At 41.6% G+C, this 20328-nt stretch overlaps 1 protein-coding gene across 2 annotated transcripts in view; it reads right to left on the reverse strand.

The window, feature by feature from the left end:
* DAPK1 (death associated protein kinase 1) overlaps positions 1-20060 on the reverse strand; it is a 391735-nt gene extending 371675 nt beyond the window's left edge. The window contains exons 1-2 of one of the 2 annotated variants that reach the window (XM_029617004.1): positions 19881-20060; positions 19394-19568 (exon numbers count right to left, since the gene is read on the reverse strand). In XM_029617004.1, coding sequence (XP_029472864.1) covers positions 19394-19500 — 107 coding nt within the window. In that variant the 5' untranslated portion in view covers positions 19501-19568; positions 19881-20060. The remainder of the gene's footprint in view (positions 1-19393; positions 19569-19880) is intronic. The other variant, XM_029616996.1, reaches the window with a different exon arrangement.
* Positions 20061-20328: the final 268 nt, after the last annotated feature.

Here is a 20328-nt window from a genome sequence, read left to right on the forward strand (position 1 = left end):
CTCTATCAACAAAGCACTACGCAGCTTGAATGGGCAGTACCTTGTCCATTCCTTTGTGGTGGCAGCAGCAGCAATGTGTGCTAGTCTGGAGACTGCTGGTTCTCAACCCAGTCTTCTGACACACCCAGCCTGTTTGATTTTCAGGGTATTTTACATTGAATATGCATATGAGAGATTTGCATATGGTAGAGGCAATGTAGTCAAACTTTTCATGCTTGTTCATTGTGGATATCCTGAAAAAAAATCTAGCTGGGTGTGTCCTGGGTTAGGAACCACTGCTGTAGACGTGCATGTCTTGTTCCAAGGTGGCAGCCACTTCTGATTTATCAAACTAGCAGTGTGCTAGCCAGGCAAACAATGGATGCATTCTGCAATGGAATCGGATTTTTTTTCTTTTTCTGAGGCTTCCTTTCACTGTAATTCGCTGTGACTTACTATAGCTTGCACGCAAGTTCATGTGTAATGTCAGGGGATACCCCAGTGCAAGTTTTTCTTCACACCAATTAAAATCACAATGAGTAATTTAGTCCGAGAGTGGGTTTGTGTTGCATTTGATAAATACTTCTCTTCTGTCATTGATTAGCATGAACTTAAGTTTTCAGGATTTTGAAAATCTGCGAAGTGCCTTCTTGATTGCTGGCAAGTAGGGTTGAACTACCACACCAGGACCTGGGACTGGGAGAAGGAGTGAGTGCTGCAGGGCCATGGGACCAGCTGCTGGGAGAGGGGGAGAACCGCTGTTTCTTGTTTTTATGTTAGGGGCTGGGGGAAGGGTACAAAGTAAGTCTTGGAAACATTTTTGAATATTTTTTTCTTTTTTCAAATTGAAGGAAGGGAATATCCCCCATTACATCGGAATGTCTGATTTGGATTTTATGTGCGAACACTCCATGATATTCTTGGACTGTCTTTTGCATAAAGAAAGGTAGGATTTGTGTAAAAGCTGAAAGATGTGCACCAGCTGGCTGGTGGTTCTGACTGCAGCACTAGGAAGAGTCTGAGCACCTGTCATATTGGTTCCCTCTTCTTTGCATGTTTTCCTGCAGCAGGTAAGTTTTGTGTTTAGATATTTATATATGATGAAAAAGAATAAAAAAAACTTTTGACCTGTTGCAGTACAGTTATTTTTAACCTAGCAGAGAAAAGAGAATCAATATAACAGGTGCTCAGGTCTCCTAGTGCTGCAGCACAAACCCCTCTCCTCTAAAACCAGAGCGAGAACCATCAGACGGTGTGCATGCTTCAGCTCTCACATATATATCGAATACTAATCTCTCTCATATCTTTCCTTTCGATAGAATTTAGCATGCCAGCAGTACATAGTGGTTAGCAGCTCAGAATAGTCGTAGAGACTCTGCGGTTAAAATATAGCTGATCCAGATTTAGAAATAAAGAAAAAAAACCCCACATCCAGTAATAATGAACAGAAGCACAAAATGTATTTCAAACTCTAGATCATGTTAATGAAGACTGTTTGGGGTTTTTTTTTGTATTACAGGGCCAGCAGATCCTGCTTCCTGCCCCCCCCCCCCCCCAGACTCTTAAATGCAATTCTGTTTCCTCCCCCCTACAAATTCCCTCTCATTTCCATACAGGCAAGCTGAGAATACATTAAAGAACTTTGTTTTCAGCTGTGTTGATTCAGTTCAAAGATTATGCTTTTGTGTGTTGAACATAATCTGAGGTGCATACTTGAAAACTCATTCGATATATGTGCCAGCTAGGTCTGCATGATCAGGCTCCAAACTGTTCTTGGGCATGCTGCTTTAATTAATTTTTACATTGTGCTAGAACTAGAGAAGATGTCTTCTCTAGTTTAGCAACTCCACCTTAATGCTTTATGGACTTTTCCTCCAGGAACCTGTGCAAAACCATTCTAGCTGCGTTTTAAAAACAGCTTTCACTACATCCTCTGGCAACGAATTCCAGAGCTTAAGTTTGCATGAAGTAAAAAAATACTCAGGACTAAGAACTTCATTGTGTGTCCCCCTAGTCTTTGTACTTTCTGAAAGAGTAAACTCATTCCATTCCTCTCATTTCATAAACTTCTATCATAGCTCCCCCCTCAGCTCTCTTCTCCAAGCTGAAGAGTCCTAACCTCTGTAGCCTTTCCTCATAGGGTAATCATTCAACCCCTGTTTTCATTTTGATCATCCTTCTCTATACTTTTTCTAATTCTGCTATATCTTTGAGATGTGGTGAACAGAACAGCACAATACTCAAGATGAGGTTGCACTATGGAGAGATACAGTGGCATCCATTTTATTCGCTATGCCTTTCCTAATAGTCCCTAGCATTTTAGTTGCTTTCTTGGCTACTGCTGCACACCAAGCAGAAAATTTCCACATATTATAATGATGATACCTAGTATCCTTTTCCTGAATAGTGACTCCTAATATGAAACCTTGCATTGTGTAGCTATAAAATTTGAGTAACTTCACTAAAGTGCATCACTTTGCACTAGTCCACATTAAATTTAATTTTCCATTTGCATGCCCAGTCTCCCAGTTTTGCAAGGTCCTCTTGCAATTTTTCACAATGTCTTGTGATTTGAATAATTGTGTCATCAGCAAATCTGATCACATCACTTGTTGTTTCTTTTTCCAGGACATTTATAAATATATTAAAAGACAGTGGTCCCAGAAGAGATCCTTGTGGCATTCCACTATTCACCTTTCTCCATTGGGAAAATGTACAACTTAGCTCTACTCTGTTTTCTATCTTTTAACCAGTTGGCAATCCACAAAAGGACACTGCCCCCTATCCCAAACATTTTAATTTCCTAAGAAGTTTCTCATGAGGGACTTGCTTTCTGGAAATCCAAATACACATCAACTAGTTCATTTTTATCCACATTTTTTTTTTGAGGGCTTAAACAAACAAGTAGCAAATTGGTGAGGTAAGTCTTCCCTTGCTTTGTTCCATTAATCTATTCTTAGTGATACGTTCAGCAATTTTGCTCTTTATAATAGTTTCTACCATTTTGCCTGGCACAGATGTCAAGACTCACAGATCTTTAGTTTTCTGGATCACCCCTTGATCCCTTTTAAAAAACTGGAATTACATTGGCAACCCTTCAAGTATCAGACAGACAATGTTCATGATGGTTTACAAGTTTCCAATAGCAGGTCTGCGATTTCACTTCAGTTCTTTCAACGCTCTAGGATGTATACCTTCTGGTCCAGGTGATTTGCCACTTTAGCTCAATTTGCCCTAGTACATCTTGAGGTTCATGGAGATTTGTTTAATTTCCTCTGACTCATCACCTTTGAATATAATTTCTGGCATGGGTACCTCTTACATCTTCCTTAGTGAATACCAAAAGCAAAGAATCCATTTAGTCTCTCTACTATGGCTTTGTCATCAACTGCCTCTTTTGCCCCCTTGATCATTTAATAGTTCAAATGACTCCCTCACTGGCTTTTTACCTTGAATATACCTGAAAGTTTATGAGTTTTTGCTTTCACAGCAAGCTTTTTTAAAAATCTCTTTATTAAAATTCTTCAAAATATTACAAGTATTACCAAAGAAAATATGGATTCATACAACAATAACCTAGTCTCATGTCATTTCACAAATCAAGCATCCCTTAACAAGTCCACATAAAGGGGGGATATAATCAATCAAGAAATACCACCACTAAGCAAAGACAGAAAGAGAATGGGTAACTTTACTTTGACATCCAGCAATATCACCTTATTAGAGACCCTCTCACCAGGCTGTATCAGCTCTTACTGGAAATAAATGCATCCAAATGAAGTGGCTCAGAAAATACAAGTTTATTATTCTGAAAAGAAACTAAACATCTGCAGGGACATTTAAGGAAAACGGTGGCCCCTATGGACAACACCCTCTATTTCAAGGAAAGAAAATGCTTCCTTCTTATTTGTCTCTTTTGTAAGACACCTCAGGAAAAACTTGTATTTAATCGCCACAAAGATAAATCCTTATTCTGATAGTACTTCTGAAAAACAGAGTGGCCCTTGTAGGCACCATATCAACAGAAGCTTCTAAGAAAGTTGAAATATTAGGACGTTCTTGCCTGGGAGATACTACTCCTTCCACATTTCCCCCTCTCTGCCTGAGTAAATAATATATATTTAAAAGAGAAGGAATTTGATCCTCTGAGAAACTTAAGATCTCCATAAGATATTTTCTAAACATTTCAAAAGGTGACAGCAGTCTCATAACTGGAAAAATGTAAGAATCTTAAGTTCTCTAACTGCATAGCATTTTCTAAACCTTCCAAATGATTACGGACTATCAAGCTATATTTTATACAGGATAGTCCTGCATTTTGTATAGATATTAAAGCTGCATTTATAGTAGAAATAGTGCTTTCCAACGAGCTCAAGCAATTATCCTGTTCCTCAAGTTTAGCTCTAGTTTCAGCAGAGAAATCCGAGAGCTGAGATGCAGTCTGAGTTAAAGTTTGATCCAGTTTAGCCACTATTTTCTAGAAGCCCTTCAGAGTTACCACATTAGGTAACTGCCATATCTCTCTAGGTTTCCCAAAGGAGGAGCTATAATCGTTGGCAATGAAACATCGGAATGTGAAGCAATTGAACTTTCAGCTCTGTTCAAAGGGGTACCAATATGAAGATCAATAGTTTGCTCTGTAATAGAAGCAATGTGGTCAGATCCTCACAAGATAGAAATAGCTGCACAGAATCAGCCAGATGGCTGAATAGGGACAGGAATTAAGAGAAGCCTCTGCAAGAGAGATTAATACTACTGTCCGTAATAAGAAGCTCATCCAATTGTTGGATGTGTTCATCCATTGGTCCTCTGATGGTCCCAGGAACTTGAGGGGAGGTCAAGATTTTGTTTTTCCTTCCCATCCAGTATAAGGGGCACACCACTTTGGCAGCACACCAGCAGCAGCATACTACTACTACTACTACTGCAATTAAATACTTGCAAGTGGCTCAGTCTGATGTCACAAGAAACAGGGGATGGGATCCTGGAGCAAAGCACTGTACAGATATCAGACGAGCACGCCCAGATCTTTCCTTCAGGCCGTTTCAACACTCTTCCTCTCACTACCAGATGCTCCCCATGGCAAGCTTCTAATTTCTCTTTGCCTCTCATATCTATTCTTTGCATCTAACTGGCCAATGATGCTGTTTCCCCATTTTCTTCATTCAGATCCCTTTTCCATTTCTTGAAAGATGTTCTTTTAGCTATTATAGTCTCTCACACCTCACCTTTTAAGCATGCAGTTAGTCACCTAGACTTCTTTCCACCTTTTCTAATGCCTAGAATACATGTGGTCTGGGCTTCCAACAGGGCATTTTTAAACATCCATGCCCGATCTAAACTCTTACCTATGCAGTTGCTCCTTTCAGCTTTTTCCTAACCATTTTCCTCATTTTATCAGTCACCTTCTTGAAAGTAAAATGCTGTCGCAGTAGATTTCTTTAGTGCTCTCCCTCCAGTAATTACTGTACATACTTGTGTATAAGTCAATCTCATGGATAAGTCTAGGGTAAAACCTAGAGGGCTTATGACTATCCCCAGTAGTTCACTCCTCTTCTCCCCCCACTGGCTATCTTCAGTGGTTCACTCCTTCCCTCCCTCCCCCATGGCTATTCCCTGCTCCTTCACTCCTTCCCTCCAGATACCTTAACTCACAAGCTGCTAGCAGGATAATAGAAGTTTTGGGGCATCCTGGGCCTGGGCTGCAGCTGTGGGAATGACAGAAGAGGTTGATCTAGCTGCCGTGGTCATCACAGAGGAGCAGAAGTATGATCAGCTGTTTGAGGCAGACATGAGGGTCCCATGCCCCGCGGCTGCAGAGAGTGTGCTGGCCAGCCTGTGGCTCCCAGGACCTGATGAAGAACTGTGTGCTGGGAGGAGGAGAAGTGGAGCTAACACCCATGACTGCGGCTGAACGTGGAACTTACCATAACACTCGCTGCAAGCAGGACGACGAAGGGAGCTGCGGCTGTTCAGATGAGTCCTCTCTCCACCCCCGCCATGGTCCGACTGGTGTGCTTAGAATCACGTGGTTCAAAGCACAACACTGGGACCTGTGAGGGAGGATGCATCTGAACCACTGCAACTCCGGTTGTCGTCCTGTTAGCAGCTGGAAAGTTAAGGTATCGGGAGGGAAGGAGTGAATAAGCAGGCATAGCCATAGGGGAAGGACTGGGGGTAATTATCAGAATAATTGTGGTTGAGGAGGAGGAGGAGGAATTTAACATTGACCTGTGGATAAGGTGACTTTATTTTAAGACCTAAATTTTGACTTAAACACATATATGATAAGTCTAATCTGTACATGTTGTGATCACTATTGCCAAGTGGCTCCAACACTTACCCTCTTGCTCCAAATCCCATGTTCCACTAAGGACTAGGTCTAAAATAGTTTCCCCTCTTGTTGGTTCTTGTACCAGCTGCTCCATGAAGTAGTCATTTATTTCATCTAGGAACTTTACCTCTCTAGAATGTCCTGATGTGACATTCACCCAGTCAATACTGGGGTAATTGAAACCACCCATTATTACTGTGCTGCTGATTTTATTAGCTCCCCTAATTTTAGTATTTCATTGTCTATTCATTCTGGCCAGGTGGACAGTAATTTTATTCCCCTTTTCACCTGGAATTTCTATTCATAAAGATTCAACATCGCATGTTCTTTTCTGCAGAATTAGCATCATTTGTCACAATATAGTGTCACCCCTCCACCAACTTGATCCATCCTATCATTTCAATATAATTTGTACCCTGGTATCACAGTGTTCCATTGGTTATCCTTCTTCCACCAGGTCTCAGATGCCAATTGTATCTATTTATCCAGTTCTATACACTAACTGTCCCATCTTATTATTTTTTTTTTTTACTTCTAGCATTTGTATACAGACAATACAAACAAAACATACAGTGAAATAACAATCTGCTCATAGTTGACAAGCATAATTTGAAATCTTTCTGCTGTTTAAAGACACCTGGTCCACTTTGGCATTTATTAAAACTGCTCTACTGGGATGCACTAATGTCCCTGTTCTCTTAGTATCTCTCAAAGATACATCATTCTGAACCGTATGCTTCTGAGCGACTATCAGCGCAGCTTTTAAACTGGATGATGGGGGGGAGAAGCTATCTCCTTTTTTAAAGGTTAGTGCCAGCAGTCTGGTTCCACTCTGGTTAAGGTGGAGCCCTTCCTTTTGGAAAAGGCCCCTCATCCCCAAAATGATGCTCAGTTCCTAACAAACCTAAAACCCTCTTCTCTGTACCACTGTCTCGTCCACACATTTTTGAAACAAAAAAAAAAAATCCTCATCGTTTCCCCTGTTTGTCACAGACAAAGTTTCGATATACATCTAAAAAAATGTAAAGGGTCTTTCTACAACCACATGGTACACAAAACTTCAACATACCTGAACCTAAGTATCTACAACATAGATATAGCACCCTGCCAGTGCACCAAGTTACATACAAACCAAACACACAAACGTAACTTATGGTTATATACTGATGGTTTTGTTTTTTTGGGAGGGACAAGGGGGAGAATAGGGGGCCAGCAGTTTCCTCCTGCTTGATTAGAAGCAGTTTCTATAGTACCATGAGGCTTCTTGCATATTGCATGGGGTTCTCTAGCTACAGGCCCTCAGACAGCTTCTTCCATTTTGCACTGGCTAAATCGCTGCCTCTCCAGCAGGCCTAGAGAGAGCATAAAAGTGGGACCTGGAACTAAATCCTGGGCTCCCATATGAATTTTGTATTTAAAATTATTTAAAAACCATTTTCCACCAAGCCAACAATAAGTTCTCAGCAGAGAACATATAAAGGAAAAGTAAAATACAACCAATAACGTGTTATTTGCCTTCAGTGCATAGCGCTACCACTGAGCCACCAGATAAAATCTTTACACAACTTACACATTTTTTTCCCCGTTTCATATCAATTTTACATTTTAAAAATCCAAAAAAAACCCACACACACACAATCTATCATTAAGACTATCAAAGCAGTTATGTACGCTTTCAAGAGCGCATGGAGTTCAACCAAAGAAGCGACTTCGGAGGCCTCACATACATCATCCTCTTGAGAAATTTTTTCACACTGATTCAATAGAAAAAGAGACACATCATGACTGGCTGTGTGACTTTCTTCTGCTACCCATTTTTGTGTACTTTAAAAATAAAATCCTTTTAAAAACCACAAAATAAATTGTTAAAAGGAAAGTTTGTGGACTTTCCAGTGCTGATCACATCATGAATCATCTCTCTCAAACAGGGAGTACACAGTCTACTTTCCATGTGCAACAAAGTTGTTTTGGGAAGAGCTGAAAGTAAGTGACCAACCACACAATAGTAAGCCAGTGGCATGTTTCTACTTTAACTTATTACCAGACACTTAAAATAGCATTTCAAACCAACCTAGAAGCATTTTCTGGGTTAGTACAGGGGAAAAGTAAAAGTTCATTCCCAATTGCTCTGTGAGGCCCTGTTGGATCCCTTCAGGGTAATCGATCTCTCAGAGGATCCAAGAAAAACTAGCAGCACAACCCCTAAAATGTAAACCATAAGTGACCTACACTGATCTTTTCCCAGCTTATGGCAACAACTCCTGCCCTGCCAGTCAGAACATGGTTCCACTGAATCTCCTTTGGCTTCAGATAGGATGCATTTCTCATCCTACCAGAGGAACACTTTTCCAGTCTAACGTGTTATTTGAACCTCTAAAAACAGTGCTATACCTTCATGATTCTTCATGTCAGCAAATGTCGTGTCCATAAGATTCTGACTGCAAATTCTGATACCCAGCTCTTCCAGAGCACAGATAGGTTTGGCTTTTGGGAATTTGCTTGGGCATCATAATTCCTACCTTCCTTTAAAGACACCCAAAAGTAGAAAAAGCCCAACACATCAAATGTCAGGTAGCTGTTAGAGGCCCAGACAATGTAGGTCAGAGACAGCTTATAAGTTGCAGGTAATGAGTTGTGAGATCTATCACAAAGCTGGAGGTTGTTAGAGTTCCAGACCAGGGCTGCCAACATTTTTCAGAATCACATTCATATTTGCCTCAATAAAGTATTTAAACGAATATTTAAAATAAGAAGTTGAACTGAAATATAGTGTTTTGAGTTACTGCAACTGAAATTTGTACTCTGAGACATGCATAAATATTATAAAATGAGCCCAAACAGATATATGTAGATGTAATATACATCCTGATAGTAAGCCTAAGGCTATTTCGAGCTTTTTGTTCTTTCAGCAGTTTAATAAATTTAGTAATGTACCCACTCAGACATGGCATACTTATTGTTTTTGCTAGAACAGACTATGGGAGAATAAGTGCATTTTCCCAGCGTCACTGGAGCCCACCTGATCGTCTATTGAAATTTACCTTCTTCCTGCCTAGAAGTACCACTTCTATTTTAAATAATAGTGCTGAGAAAGCAATGTGTGGCCCTATATATCTTGGGGAGTTTAGCTAGGAATGGAAAAAGGTTCAAGGCATTCTTGCCTCCAAGTTCCTGTACAAATTCAACAGATTCCCTTGTTTCTTTATTAGGTTCCACTATTCGGAAAGTTGCTCTGCTTAAGATAAAGACGATGCAGCATAAAACATGCTTGGGTGAACCTGTTTCCATCAAGAATTGAGCCCCAAGAAGATGAGTCAGGCCCAGCAGCAGTGGTGAAAGTGACCCTGTAGCCAGAATAAGGAAGCATTTAAGGTCTTCTATTGGTGGCTCCAGGAGAGATTCCGTCACTATGCGCCTCCCAAGTTCTTTAGATATGCCTATTTGATTATTCTCCTCAATTAAGGGCTATTAGATTCCCCTACTACTTTTCAAGTTTGATTGTCAGGGTTTCACTGACTTTTGTAGGAAAGATGGAAAGGCTTTTTTGCAATAGCCAGATCAGCATTATTTCATTATTAGAGGAGAGTAATTCTGAAATTTGGGATACACATTTCTGTATCTTTCTAAAGTGGAGTTTTTTTTTTTTTAATTTATGATTAAATTAAAAAAGGTCTTCTTTCTACCCTTCAGATAAGTACCCTTTTGGGTTTTGTATGGCTTACAGGATACTTTCTCGGAAATATTGGTTAAAATAGCAAGTCTCTCACTAATGGAAGGGATGATCCCCAAATTGTTAAAGGCATAAAAGAAAAGGCTGTAGTGGAGCCTATTATTTAAAAAAAAAAAAAATGCTACTCAGTTGACTGTTTCTCCAATTAAAGGCAAATTTCTGTATATAATCAATAAACTTCTGGGAAAAGTAGTTTGTGTACAGTTCAACTCTGAGCATCATAATGTTCTGAGCTTACATTGATGTGGGCCCAGCTCTAGGCACAGTACCAAAATGCTGATCTCACTATCTGACTCTCTTTTAAAGCAGGGGCCACAATTATGGTGTTATTTTATATTACGTCCACATTTGACTCAGTTAGCCATTCTATCCTGCTTCAGAGATTGGTTGAGGATTGGGAACGAGTAGGGATATGGTGGTCCAAGGCCTTTTTAACTGGGTGGCAGTGGTAGGCAATTAGCACTGTTTGGCATATCCTTAAATCAGGAGTCCCTCAGGGATCTGTATTCTCCTCTATTCTTTGTAATGTTTACCTGCAGCCACTCTGTTGCATCCTAAACGCGTTACAGAATTTACTAAAAAATTTTGTGGATAATGTTTAATTGTTTTTACCCGCTGAGGGCAAGTAGTTATCTGCAGGTCAAATAGATTCAAACTGCATTTAAAAGCTGACCTACAATCATCTCATTGTGGGTCAGGTGAGCTCCCTGCCCTAAAGGGGTAGAAATTTAGTTAGAGATGGAACATCTTTGGTTATTTTTCCTGATGAAGTAAGCTCTGGGTATACATTTAGGTACCACCTTGTCACTAAAATCACAAATAGGAGTGGTGATAAAAATCATTTTATTTTTAAAGACAACCCCAGAGGCTTAAATGCATTCTTAATAAGGAGGTCTTTCAGACAATTGTTCAAGTCTTTGCTCTAGCTTCCATGGATTACTGCAACAATTTATATATCAGCGTGCCCAAATATTGGTATAGGAGTTCTGCAGTTATTACAAAATGCCACAGCGTTTTATTCCTGGGACATTCCATGAGAGAATCTGCAACTCCATTACTAATGCAAGTGCACCGATTGCCCATTGATCCAAAGAATAAAATTTAAAAAAAAAATGGACTTGCCTTGGTTATGAGGCTGTTAAAGGGCTGGGGTCAACAAGTTCATAAAATAAGTTCACCAAATACGCACCCTCACAGAATTTAGGTTTAGACAATAAGTGGTTGCTTGTGGTATCTTTTATTAGGTTAGTTCACTATGCTGAGCCTCAGCGACAGGCCTTTTCTATTAGGCCAGAGAAACCTCTCATTTCAGATTATGGTTTATTCTGTAAAACTCTGAAGACCTAATTTCAGGTTTTCCCTCTACAGCACTAGATTAAGTGTTTTCAGTAGTAAGAGAGGATGCATAGATTTTGTAGTTTTCAGGGGTCAGGGTGACTTTTTTAATTTTAATCAGGTCGATCCAGTAAAGTGTACTCCGTCGGAGCGCACTGTCACCCTGCTCTGGACGCGTGTTTTCCCTTACCCCTTATTCAGTAAGGGGAGGAAAACACGCGGCCCACCCGCGGCACCTAATAGCGCCCTCAACATGCAAATGCATGTTGATGGCCCTATTAGGTATTCCCGAGCGATCCAGTAAGTAAAATGTGCAGGCAAGCCGCACATTTTACTCTAAGAAATTAGCGCCGCCCAAAGGTCGGCGCTAATTTCTTCCGGCGCCAGGGAAGTGCACAGAAAAGCAGTAAAAACTGCTTTTCTGTGCACCCTCCGACTTAATATCATAGCGATATTAAGTCAGAGGTCCCCAAAAGTAAAAAAAAGTAAAAAAAAAATAATAATAATTTTGAATTCGGCCCGCGGCTGTCAGGCCGAAAACCGGACGCTCAATTTTGCCGGCGTCCGGTTTCCGAGCCCGTGGCTGTCAGCGGGCTCGAGAACCGACGCCGGCAAAATTGAGCGCCGGCTGTCAAACCCGCTGACAGCCGCCGCTCCAGGCCAAAAGGAGGCGCTAGGGACGCGCTAGTGTCCCTAGCGCCTCCTTTTCCTCGTTTGCACCGCGTCGCCTAATTTAAATACTGGATCGCTCGCACCGGTGAGGGGCCGGTGCGCGTGCCGGGAGAGCGGGCGTTAGTCCGCTCTCCCACGGACTTTACTGGATCGGGCTGAATGTTTGTGATATTTTGTTTTATGTATTACTGTTTTTATGTTATTGTAATCTGCCTAGCACAGCTGGCCTGATATAAGCTGAATAAAAGAATTTTAAATAAGATATCTTAAATCTCTTCCACACCCCCCCTCCCAAAAAAAAGTTTAAATGAAAGCTTCTGCGAGTAAGTGGTAAGGCATAAAACTCACATTTGGTGTTTCCGTCATACTGTGTTGAACTCCCATAAAAAAAAAAAAGCTGCATCAGAATGACAGGCTACCAGAATTAATCACTAGAAAAATACAATGCCATTCTGCATACAGAAAATCATGTAGCACGGAGTCCAAGCAACTATATATATCCAGCAGAAAACTGGATTACTCCTTGACTGCAATAACTTTTACTTAGTCCAACATTGTTACTCCAATACACGGCATCAATCTGCACAGAGCCCTAAAAACAATCAAAATCCCCTCTCCCTCAAAATTAGAGAAGTTATTAAAAGATGGGCATATGTACATTAAAATGGCAGACTTCTTACCCACAGAAAAAAAAAAAGTTTCCATCTATTGTACAGTGCTGATAAATCTACAGGTAGAAAAACAAAAACCCCAGAGTGTGAATATGTGAAACACTATGCCTCCATCCAGGCTCACAACCTCAAGCCTAGCTAGGAATTCATACCAGACACCTGTGAATTTACAGTATTGCTACTCTTCATGAGTACAAGGGAGAAGTTACAATGTACACTGTGCTCACAAGTTTCCATACCCCTGGCAGAATTTGCATGAGCGATCTGACATGAGTCTAATTTTTAATGTGCTTCAAATTTAAAGTATTATGCATCACAGAATAGCACAATCGTTAAACCATAGCAATAAAGGAAATAATAAAATGGTCCTGTTCAAAAGTTTATATACCCTTAATTCTTAATATCATGTATTGCCCCCTTTTGCATCAATGATGGCTTGCAGTCTTTTGTGATAGTTGAGAAAATAAAGGGCATGATTCACATGTGGTAAAGCTGCCCATTCCTCTTGACAAAAAGCATCTGGATCCTATAAATTCTTTGGTTATCTAGCATGAACTGCATGTTTGAGTTCTCCCCAAAGTGGCTCAATGATGAGGTCAGGAGACTGTGATGGCCACTCCAGAACCTTCAATTTCTTCCGATGTAGCCACTGAAGGGGCGACTTGGCCTTATGTCTCAGATCATTGTCATGTTAGAAAGTCCAGGTGTGGCCCCTGCACAGCTTCCTGGCTGAATGCCAGTTCTCCTCCAGTATTTTCTGAGATGCTGCATTCATCCGGCCATCGATTATGACTAAATTCCCTGTGCTGCTGTAGCTCACCCCCCCCAAAACAGCAGAGATCCACCTCCATGCTTCACACTGGGGATGGAGAGCTTCGCTTCATAGGCTTGGATGACTCCTCTCCAAACATAATTTTTATGGTTGTGACCATCAAGTTCAATTTTGGTCTCATCACTCCAAATTTTGTTCCAGAAGTTTTGAGACTTCTCTAGGTGCGGTTTGGTGTATTGTAAGCGAGCTGTTTTGTGGTGTTGGTGCAGCAATGGCTTTTTTCTGGCAACTCTACCATGCAGCCCATTTTGCATCAAGTATCTCCTTATTGTGCATGCCGGAAACACCCATACCACTTTGTTTGAGAAGCTTGCATTTCAGTAGCAGTTACTTGTGGCTTTTTCTTTGCTTCCTGACAAGTTTTCCTGGGAGCTGTGTCTGAAAAGCCTCTTGGTCTAGTTGACCATGGCTTAGTATTAACAGAACCCATAATTTTCCACTTCTTGATCAAGAGTTTGAACAGTACTGATTGGCATTTTCAAATCTTTGGATATCTTTATAAATCAGGAAAAGGATTTAAAAAGTTGAACTACTTTTGCTCACAGATTCCTTGACATTCCTTTTCATTTCTCCATGGTTCAGTAATCACCAAAATCAGTGCAGCCCTGGATGAAATGCACAAGGGTTTCTCAACAGCTAAAACTCATTGGCTGTTTTATACACAGACACGAATTACAAATCAACCAAGGCATAGGTGTAGATATCTTCCCTTCCTTGCCATCTCAACCTGAGTGTCAACTTGATTGTATATTATCAGCCCAAACATTCAAGGGTATGCAAACTTTTGAACAGGACCATTTTATTATTTCCCTTTATTGCTATGGTTTGTTTAATGATTGTGCTATTCTGTGATGCATAAAATATTTTTAAATGTGTTTCAAACTAAACTAAGATGTATGTCTGATAACTCATGTTTCCTTAAAATGCTACACATCTTACAAATTCTGCCAGGGATATGTAAACTTATGAATACAACTTTATAAGAGATATAATGTGTAGAACATGGTTGTATTTGTTTAAAATTAAGAAAAAAAAAATACTCCTTCATTTAGAGACTACATTTGTCACAGCCTCACAGATTTAACTGTCAAAATCTACATTCAATGGGGTTGAGGTAATAAGCTGCGGTAGACCTTTTGCAGGTTTGTGCACATGGCATTATGTGCATTTTCCCATGCTAATTCTACACATATGTAATAACTTGGTTAGCGCAGAAAAAAAAATACACATACAAACCCACTCAAAAAAAACCCACACTTTGTTTAGTGTGAGTCCATGCTAATGTCATGCAAAGGAGAAAATTAACTATTCAAGAGAAATGCAGAGACCCACCCTGGCATTAGAACAGGGTTAGCAGCGCCTAGGTCAGGGAAGGAGTTAAGTGTAAGCGCCTAGCTAGAATTCGAAAAATTAGGTAACAGAAGCCAGAAGAAAGGTTGGTCAGGGAACAGATATCAGAAATGCTGAATGTTTTTATAGCCCCTTCCAAACGTCTGCTGCATCTCCCCCACTCCCTGCATTATAGCTCCCACGCAGTCAGTGACAGATTACGAAGGGGTTAGTCATTGTTCTACCCACCTTCAGTCCCACTCCCGGGCCCCTAACTCACTACTGTCTTATTAAAGGGGAAAGCTTTCAACTGAGAATCAACTGTGAGCCATCACATTAATGCAGGTTTGTGTGTGGTTTGTTGCACAGGACCTTCAGTGCACATTGTAGTGCGCATACTTGTTTTGCGTGGATTTTCTGTACATATCTCGTTTGCATGCTGTCCCGTTTTTACATCCCAGACACCTGCTTTCGCTGCGCATGCTAAAAAAGGCACAATGAAAAATAGCTGCTGATTCCACCACATGTGCACTGAAGGCCCTGTGCAACAAGCCGCACATAAACCTTATTACATCGGGTCCAGTGTGTGTACTGATGGGAGAGGAGACAGTTCCTTCCCACCCACACAAAAAAAGCAAACTGTCTTTTCAGAGTTTCACTTAAAATGAGGGTTAAATGGGCATCCATGATTGTTCTACTCTGTTCATAGTAACATAGTAATGTTAGCATTAAAAACAAAACAAAAAACTGACTCGCCTGCTCTGCTCTCACCGCTAAGAATTGCTTTCTCACGGAAAAGGTGGTGAATGCATAAGCACCCACTTTGAGAAGGTGGTGGAAGGCTAAAATAGTAACAGATTTGAAGAAGACATGGCATAAGCACAAAAGAGAGGACAGGAGCAAGACTTAGCAGTAGCACTGGCCAAGGGAGTAACTGTGTTGGTACCAACAGGCTTCAGCATGAGAGTAAGGATATAAAGAGAGCGGTAGCCAGCTTGGTCTGGCAGGCTGCAAACTGGGGAGGGGGGGGGGGGGGGGGGGCAGTGGAGATGCCTGGCAGACTGTTAAGAGCAAGTAATAATCAGCTGGAATTAGAATAATGAAGAACTGTGAAATTCAGGTCCCAACTGCTCTCTATATATAAAAATACAGGTGGGTGATATCATGATTGAAAATAAAAAAAAAAAACAAAACACTTATCACTCCCTAAAGACCAGCCAGTTTGGGGCAGATGGTTGGTGGTGGCCGGGAACTGTTTGGAAAGACCACAGAGGCCTAGGAGGCTGGACATTCAGGCTAGCGTTGCTCTATATTTAGATTTAAAAGCTTTGTGGTTGGCATGGGAAAGGAGGGGTGCCGAGTGTGTACTAGGTAGGGGAGCTTGTATTCTCATCTACCCATGGTAGTTTTTGTCATTTCCTTCCTCTGTATTGTCTTGAATAAGGAGTGATTATTGTACACGTGGGAGGCTCTATGGCCGGCAAATGAGATTTTCTTGATTTTGCTCCTGAGTTTACCCCCTTGGAGCTTCATATCCTATTCCCTAGTTCTAGAACTTCTATACCAGTGGGGGGAGGTTTCTCTCAAGCATTAATTGCATTAAAGTATTTGAATTTCTCTATAATCCCTCCCCTGTGATGTACATATCATGAGCCTCACGTTTTATCCAATAGGGCTTTTGGTGTACATCCTTATAACACTTTGCAACTCTCCTCGGGGCCACCACTACTCTTTCTAGAGGTACAGCCTCAAGAAGTAGACTGTCCTCGAAAGCTCATGCCTCAATAAATTGGTTAATCTGTAAAGGAGACACCCACCTTGTGTCATTTTAGCCTCAAGAACAGAGCACAAAACTCCAGGCTAGGTCTCAACCACCTGTACAAACAGCATAATCATTTCCTTTTTTTCTACTAGTTATGCCTCCACGCACCCTAGCATCCGGCCAGGTCAGGCAACTGCCTTGTTGAACAGTTTTACTACCTTGAAATCAATGGATAACTGCATCCAGGTCCTTTCCCTGGTAGACATTAGTATCTTGCTTCCCATTGTGTATTGCTCCCTGTATTTCTGCACTCGAAATGCATAACTTTTTTTTTTTTTTATTGAAACTTAGTTGCCAGTCAACCACGCCATGCATTTTTACTTCTCATTCTGTCTGCTTCCTCAGGTGTGTCCATCTATTGCAAACTTCAGTGACATCTGCAATGTCTAACTTCTCTGTAATAATCACTAGAAGATATTTTACAGAACCGGCCACAGAACCAACCCCTGAGACACTGGCACTCATCACCTCTTTCTTCAGAAGAAATGCCATTTACCACCCGTTCCAAAGCTTATCCTTCAATTTCTAATCCAATCCACCACCTTAGGGATCACCCCTAAGTACTCACAACTTATGCAGGGCAGTATCAAAAGGTTTGAGGAAATCCAAGCATACCACATCCAGCACCCACTCTCAAATTTTTTAGTCACCTAATTAAAAAAAAAAAAAAAAAAAAATACTGCTTCAGATTTTGCAACCCACTGGATTCAGTGTGCTTCACGATTCTAAGCCAGCCTGCATGCAGCATAAAAACACACTGCCATACGCGTACAAGCCATCACCCCTTGCTGGTGGTGGCCTGTATATGTATGAGATTTGCTGATAATATTAAAATATGGTGGATAGTCTTTATTTTATTTATTTATTTCGCGTTTTTCTATACCGGCATTCATGATTAGAAACCACATCATGCCGGTTTACATAAAACAAGGGGCGAGAACAAGAAACGAAAAAACAAGTGCAAGGAGAACAAAAGTTACATTACAACAGGGTCTTAAACTGGGAAGAGAAATTAGAATAAGAGAGCCGAACGGTAGGGATTAAAATATTTACATTATGATATGAAATCTATTGTATAGTTTGCTGTACTCACAGCAAGCTTTGTGTTTATGCTGCATGCAGGCTGGCTTAGTGAGAATAGTGAAGCACACTGAATCCAGTGGGCTGCAAAATCTGAGGCAGAATGATTTTTTTTAATCAATAAGAGATGTCAGACAACTGATAATTTTTTTCTAGTCACCTAATTAAAAAATAATATATATACACACATTTCCTGCCTGTAAATACACAAATGGGAAAACACTCAGCATATAGAGAAAATCTAAAGATCTGTAGAAACAATGCTCAGCCAAGAAACCAAACCACCAGTAATGAACATTTTTTTCAAATTGGTACATAATGTTCTCTACTGTTCCATTACTATAAGATATGTACACTATCACATAATCAATTACAAAAAAATTGAAATAAAAGTGATGCTGAAAGGGCAAAAAAAATAGAGCAGCAGTATTAACTGCATTTCCAATAAAAATCAAGTTGTACATTTTTTCATGGAGTTCAGAAGAGGGTCAGCAAACCAATGGATAAGGTTAAAAACAGCTAAGTTAGGACATTCACATTTCCTAATACATGTTAATCAATGATCTTATAGGCACCATATTAAAAAGGAAAGTCAGAACAATCCATTTGAATTTAAAATGATCCAATGCTTCGGAAATGACAAGGCCTTGACAGACTATTGGGTTTTTTAACACACTATCAGAAATAATTCTATTAACTCCGTCACCTTTCTATCTTTATAAACCCGAATCCTCCCACTTTTTCTTCTCACTAATAATTTTAATGCTTGCAGAGCTCTTTAAAATTATTAGAGAAGAAAAAGGTGGGAGGATTCTCATTTTAGTTTATATTTGAGGCCCCTACCTGATAATTGTGAGAATTATTTTGGAGTTTATAGCACCAACATTCCACCTTTGTCCACCACTTTCCATTACCGTGATAAGATATTCTAAGATTCATTTGAGTTCTCTGGCAACGACATCTTTTGCTTTGACCTGCTCATTCTGTTTAGACTCCAGGAAGGGAATAAACTCCTAAAAATTAGTCAGGTAATGCATAAAGTTCTCCAAGAAAAAGATCTTACGTTACAATATTGTGAACCTTTACAGCCAGGTATTTAAGTAAACTAACACGGTAACTATATTTTATTTAAAAATAGCAGTGGGATATCTTAAGTTGATTTACCTAACCAATTAATTGAAAAAAAAAAAACCAAAGTCTATCAATTGCCCTAGTACTGTTGCTACCGAGTAAACCTAGTTGATCTCTGTTCTATATTACCGCTTCCTGAATGCCAGGGTGTTTCCAATGACAGTTAGAAGGGTTTGCACAGCCTCCAGGTCTTATCTTTTAATGGCCACGCCAAACAAGTTCACCGGTCTAGCCTCCCTCCACCCCTCCAATAAATGGTTTTTTTTAAACCCGAGAGTCCATGCGATATATCTAAAAAGTCTTAGATCGCCAACAAACGCTAACAAAACCCTCTGCAGCAGCAGCACCAGCGATTGGAAAGCGTATCGGCTATTTGGAGACCGAAGGGATCCACCAACTGCGGCGCCTCCGTAAAAAAAATAAATAAATAAAATAAAATAAAATGAAAGACCGCAAGCCAGCAGCCTTTGGTTCCTACCTGCCGAGTTCCTCCCCGATCTCGTAGTAATCCTCCACGTTCTCCTGCCTGAACACCGTCATGATCGCCGTCTCCTGGGGCAGAGTCGGAGCCTCCGCCGAGGGCATCACAGTGCCGGCGTCTCACCGGCGGTGGCAGCAGTAGCGACCGCCACCATCGCTCCCCCTCCTCCTCCCTGCCACAAAGAGAGAGAAAAGAGAGACGCTCACACCGGCAGGATGAGGGCGAGGGGCGCGACTCCCCCGGCCCAAGCCCTGCCACTCCCGGCGCCGGGGCTCCTTCTCTCAGCCCTCAGGGGGGGGAGGGTGCACGAGGTCCCCGCGCTTCGCTTGTACCAGGGTGGACGAACCGACGATAGTGGCGGCTGCTCCTCCTCCTCCCCAGCGCCGTCACTGCCTACGGGCTTTTCCCCGGGTCAAACTCTCTGACCCCACCGCCTCCTCCCCCCCACCTTGGGAGCCAGATACGGCCGGCACGCCGCACTTACCGGGGAGCGCAGCCGGCTCCGCGCCCACCTGCCAACGGCACAGCCCAGCTCACCGGAGCGCGGCCGCTGACGGCGAGAGACGCAGGGCCGCGGCGGACACGCACGCTCGCTCACTCTCCGCAGCCCAGCTCGAGGAAGCGAACCCGGGAGCAAAGAGACAGCGCGAGGCAGAGGGAGCACCTACCGCCAGCCAATGGCAAGCCGCCGGCCCCTCCCCCTCCTCCTGCACCGAGTACAACCTGCGCGCGCGGCGGCGGTGGGGGAGGAGGGACGCCAGGCGTTGTAATGTGCACGGCTCGTTCGTGCGGCGCTCTCCATACCCACCCCTCTCTCTCTCTCTCTTACTTACTTTCCTCGCAGTGTTTTCGTTTATTTATTGTTCTTGTGGTTTAAGGTGCTTGTTGCAGGTGTGTGATGGGCACGGGGAACATACGTTTGAACTTTCTTT

Source organism: Rhinatrema bivittatum, chromosome 1, assembly GCF_901001135.1.
Source record: "Rhinatrema bivittatum chromosome 1, aRhiBiv1.1, whole genome shotgun sequence".
Taxonomy (NCBI): Eukaryota; Metazoa; Chordata; class Amphibia; order Gymnophiona; family Rhinatrematidae; genus Rhinatrema; species Rhinatrema bivittatum.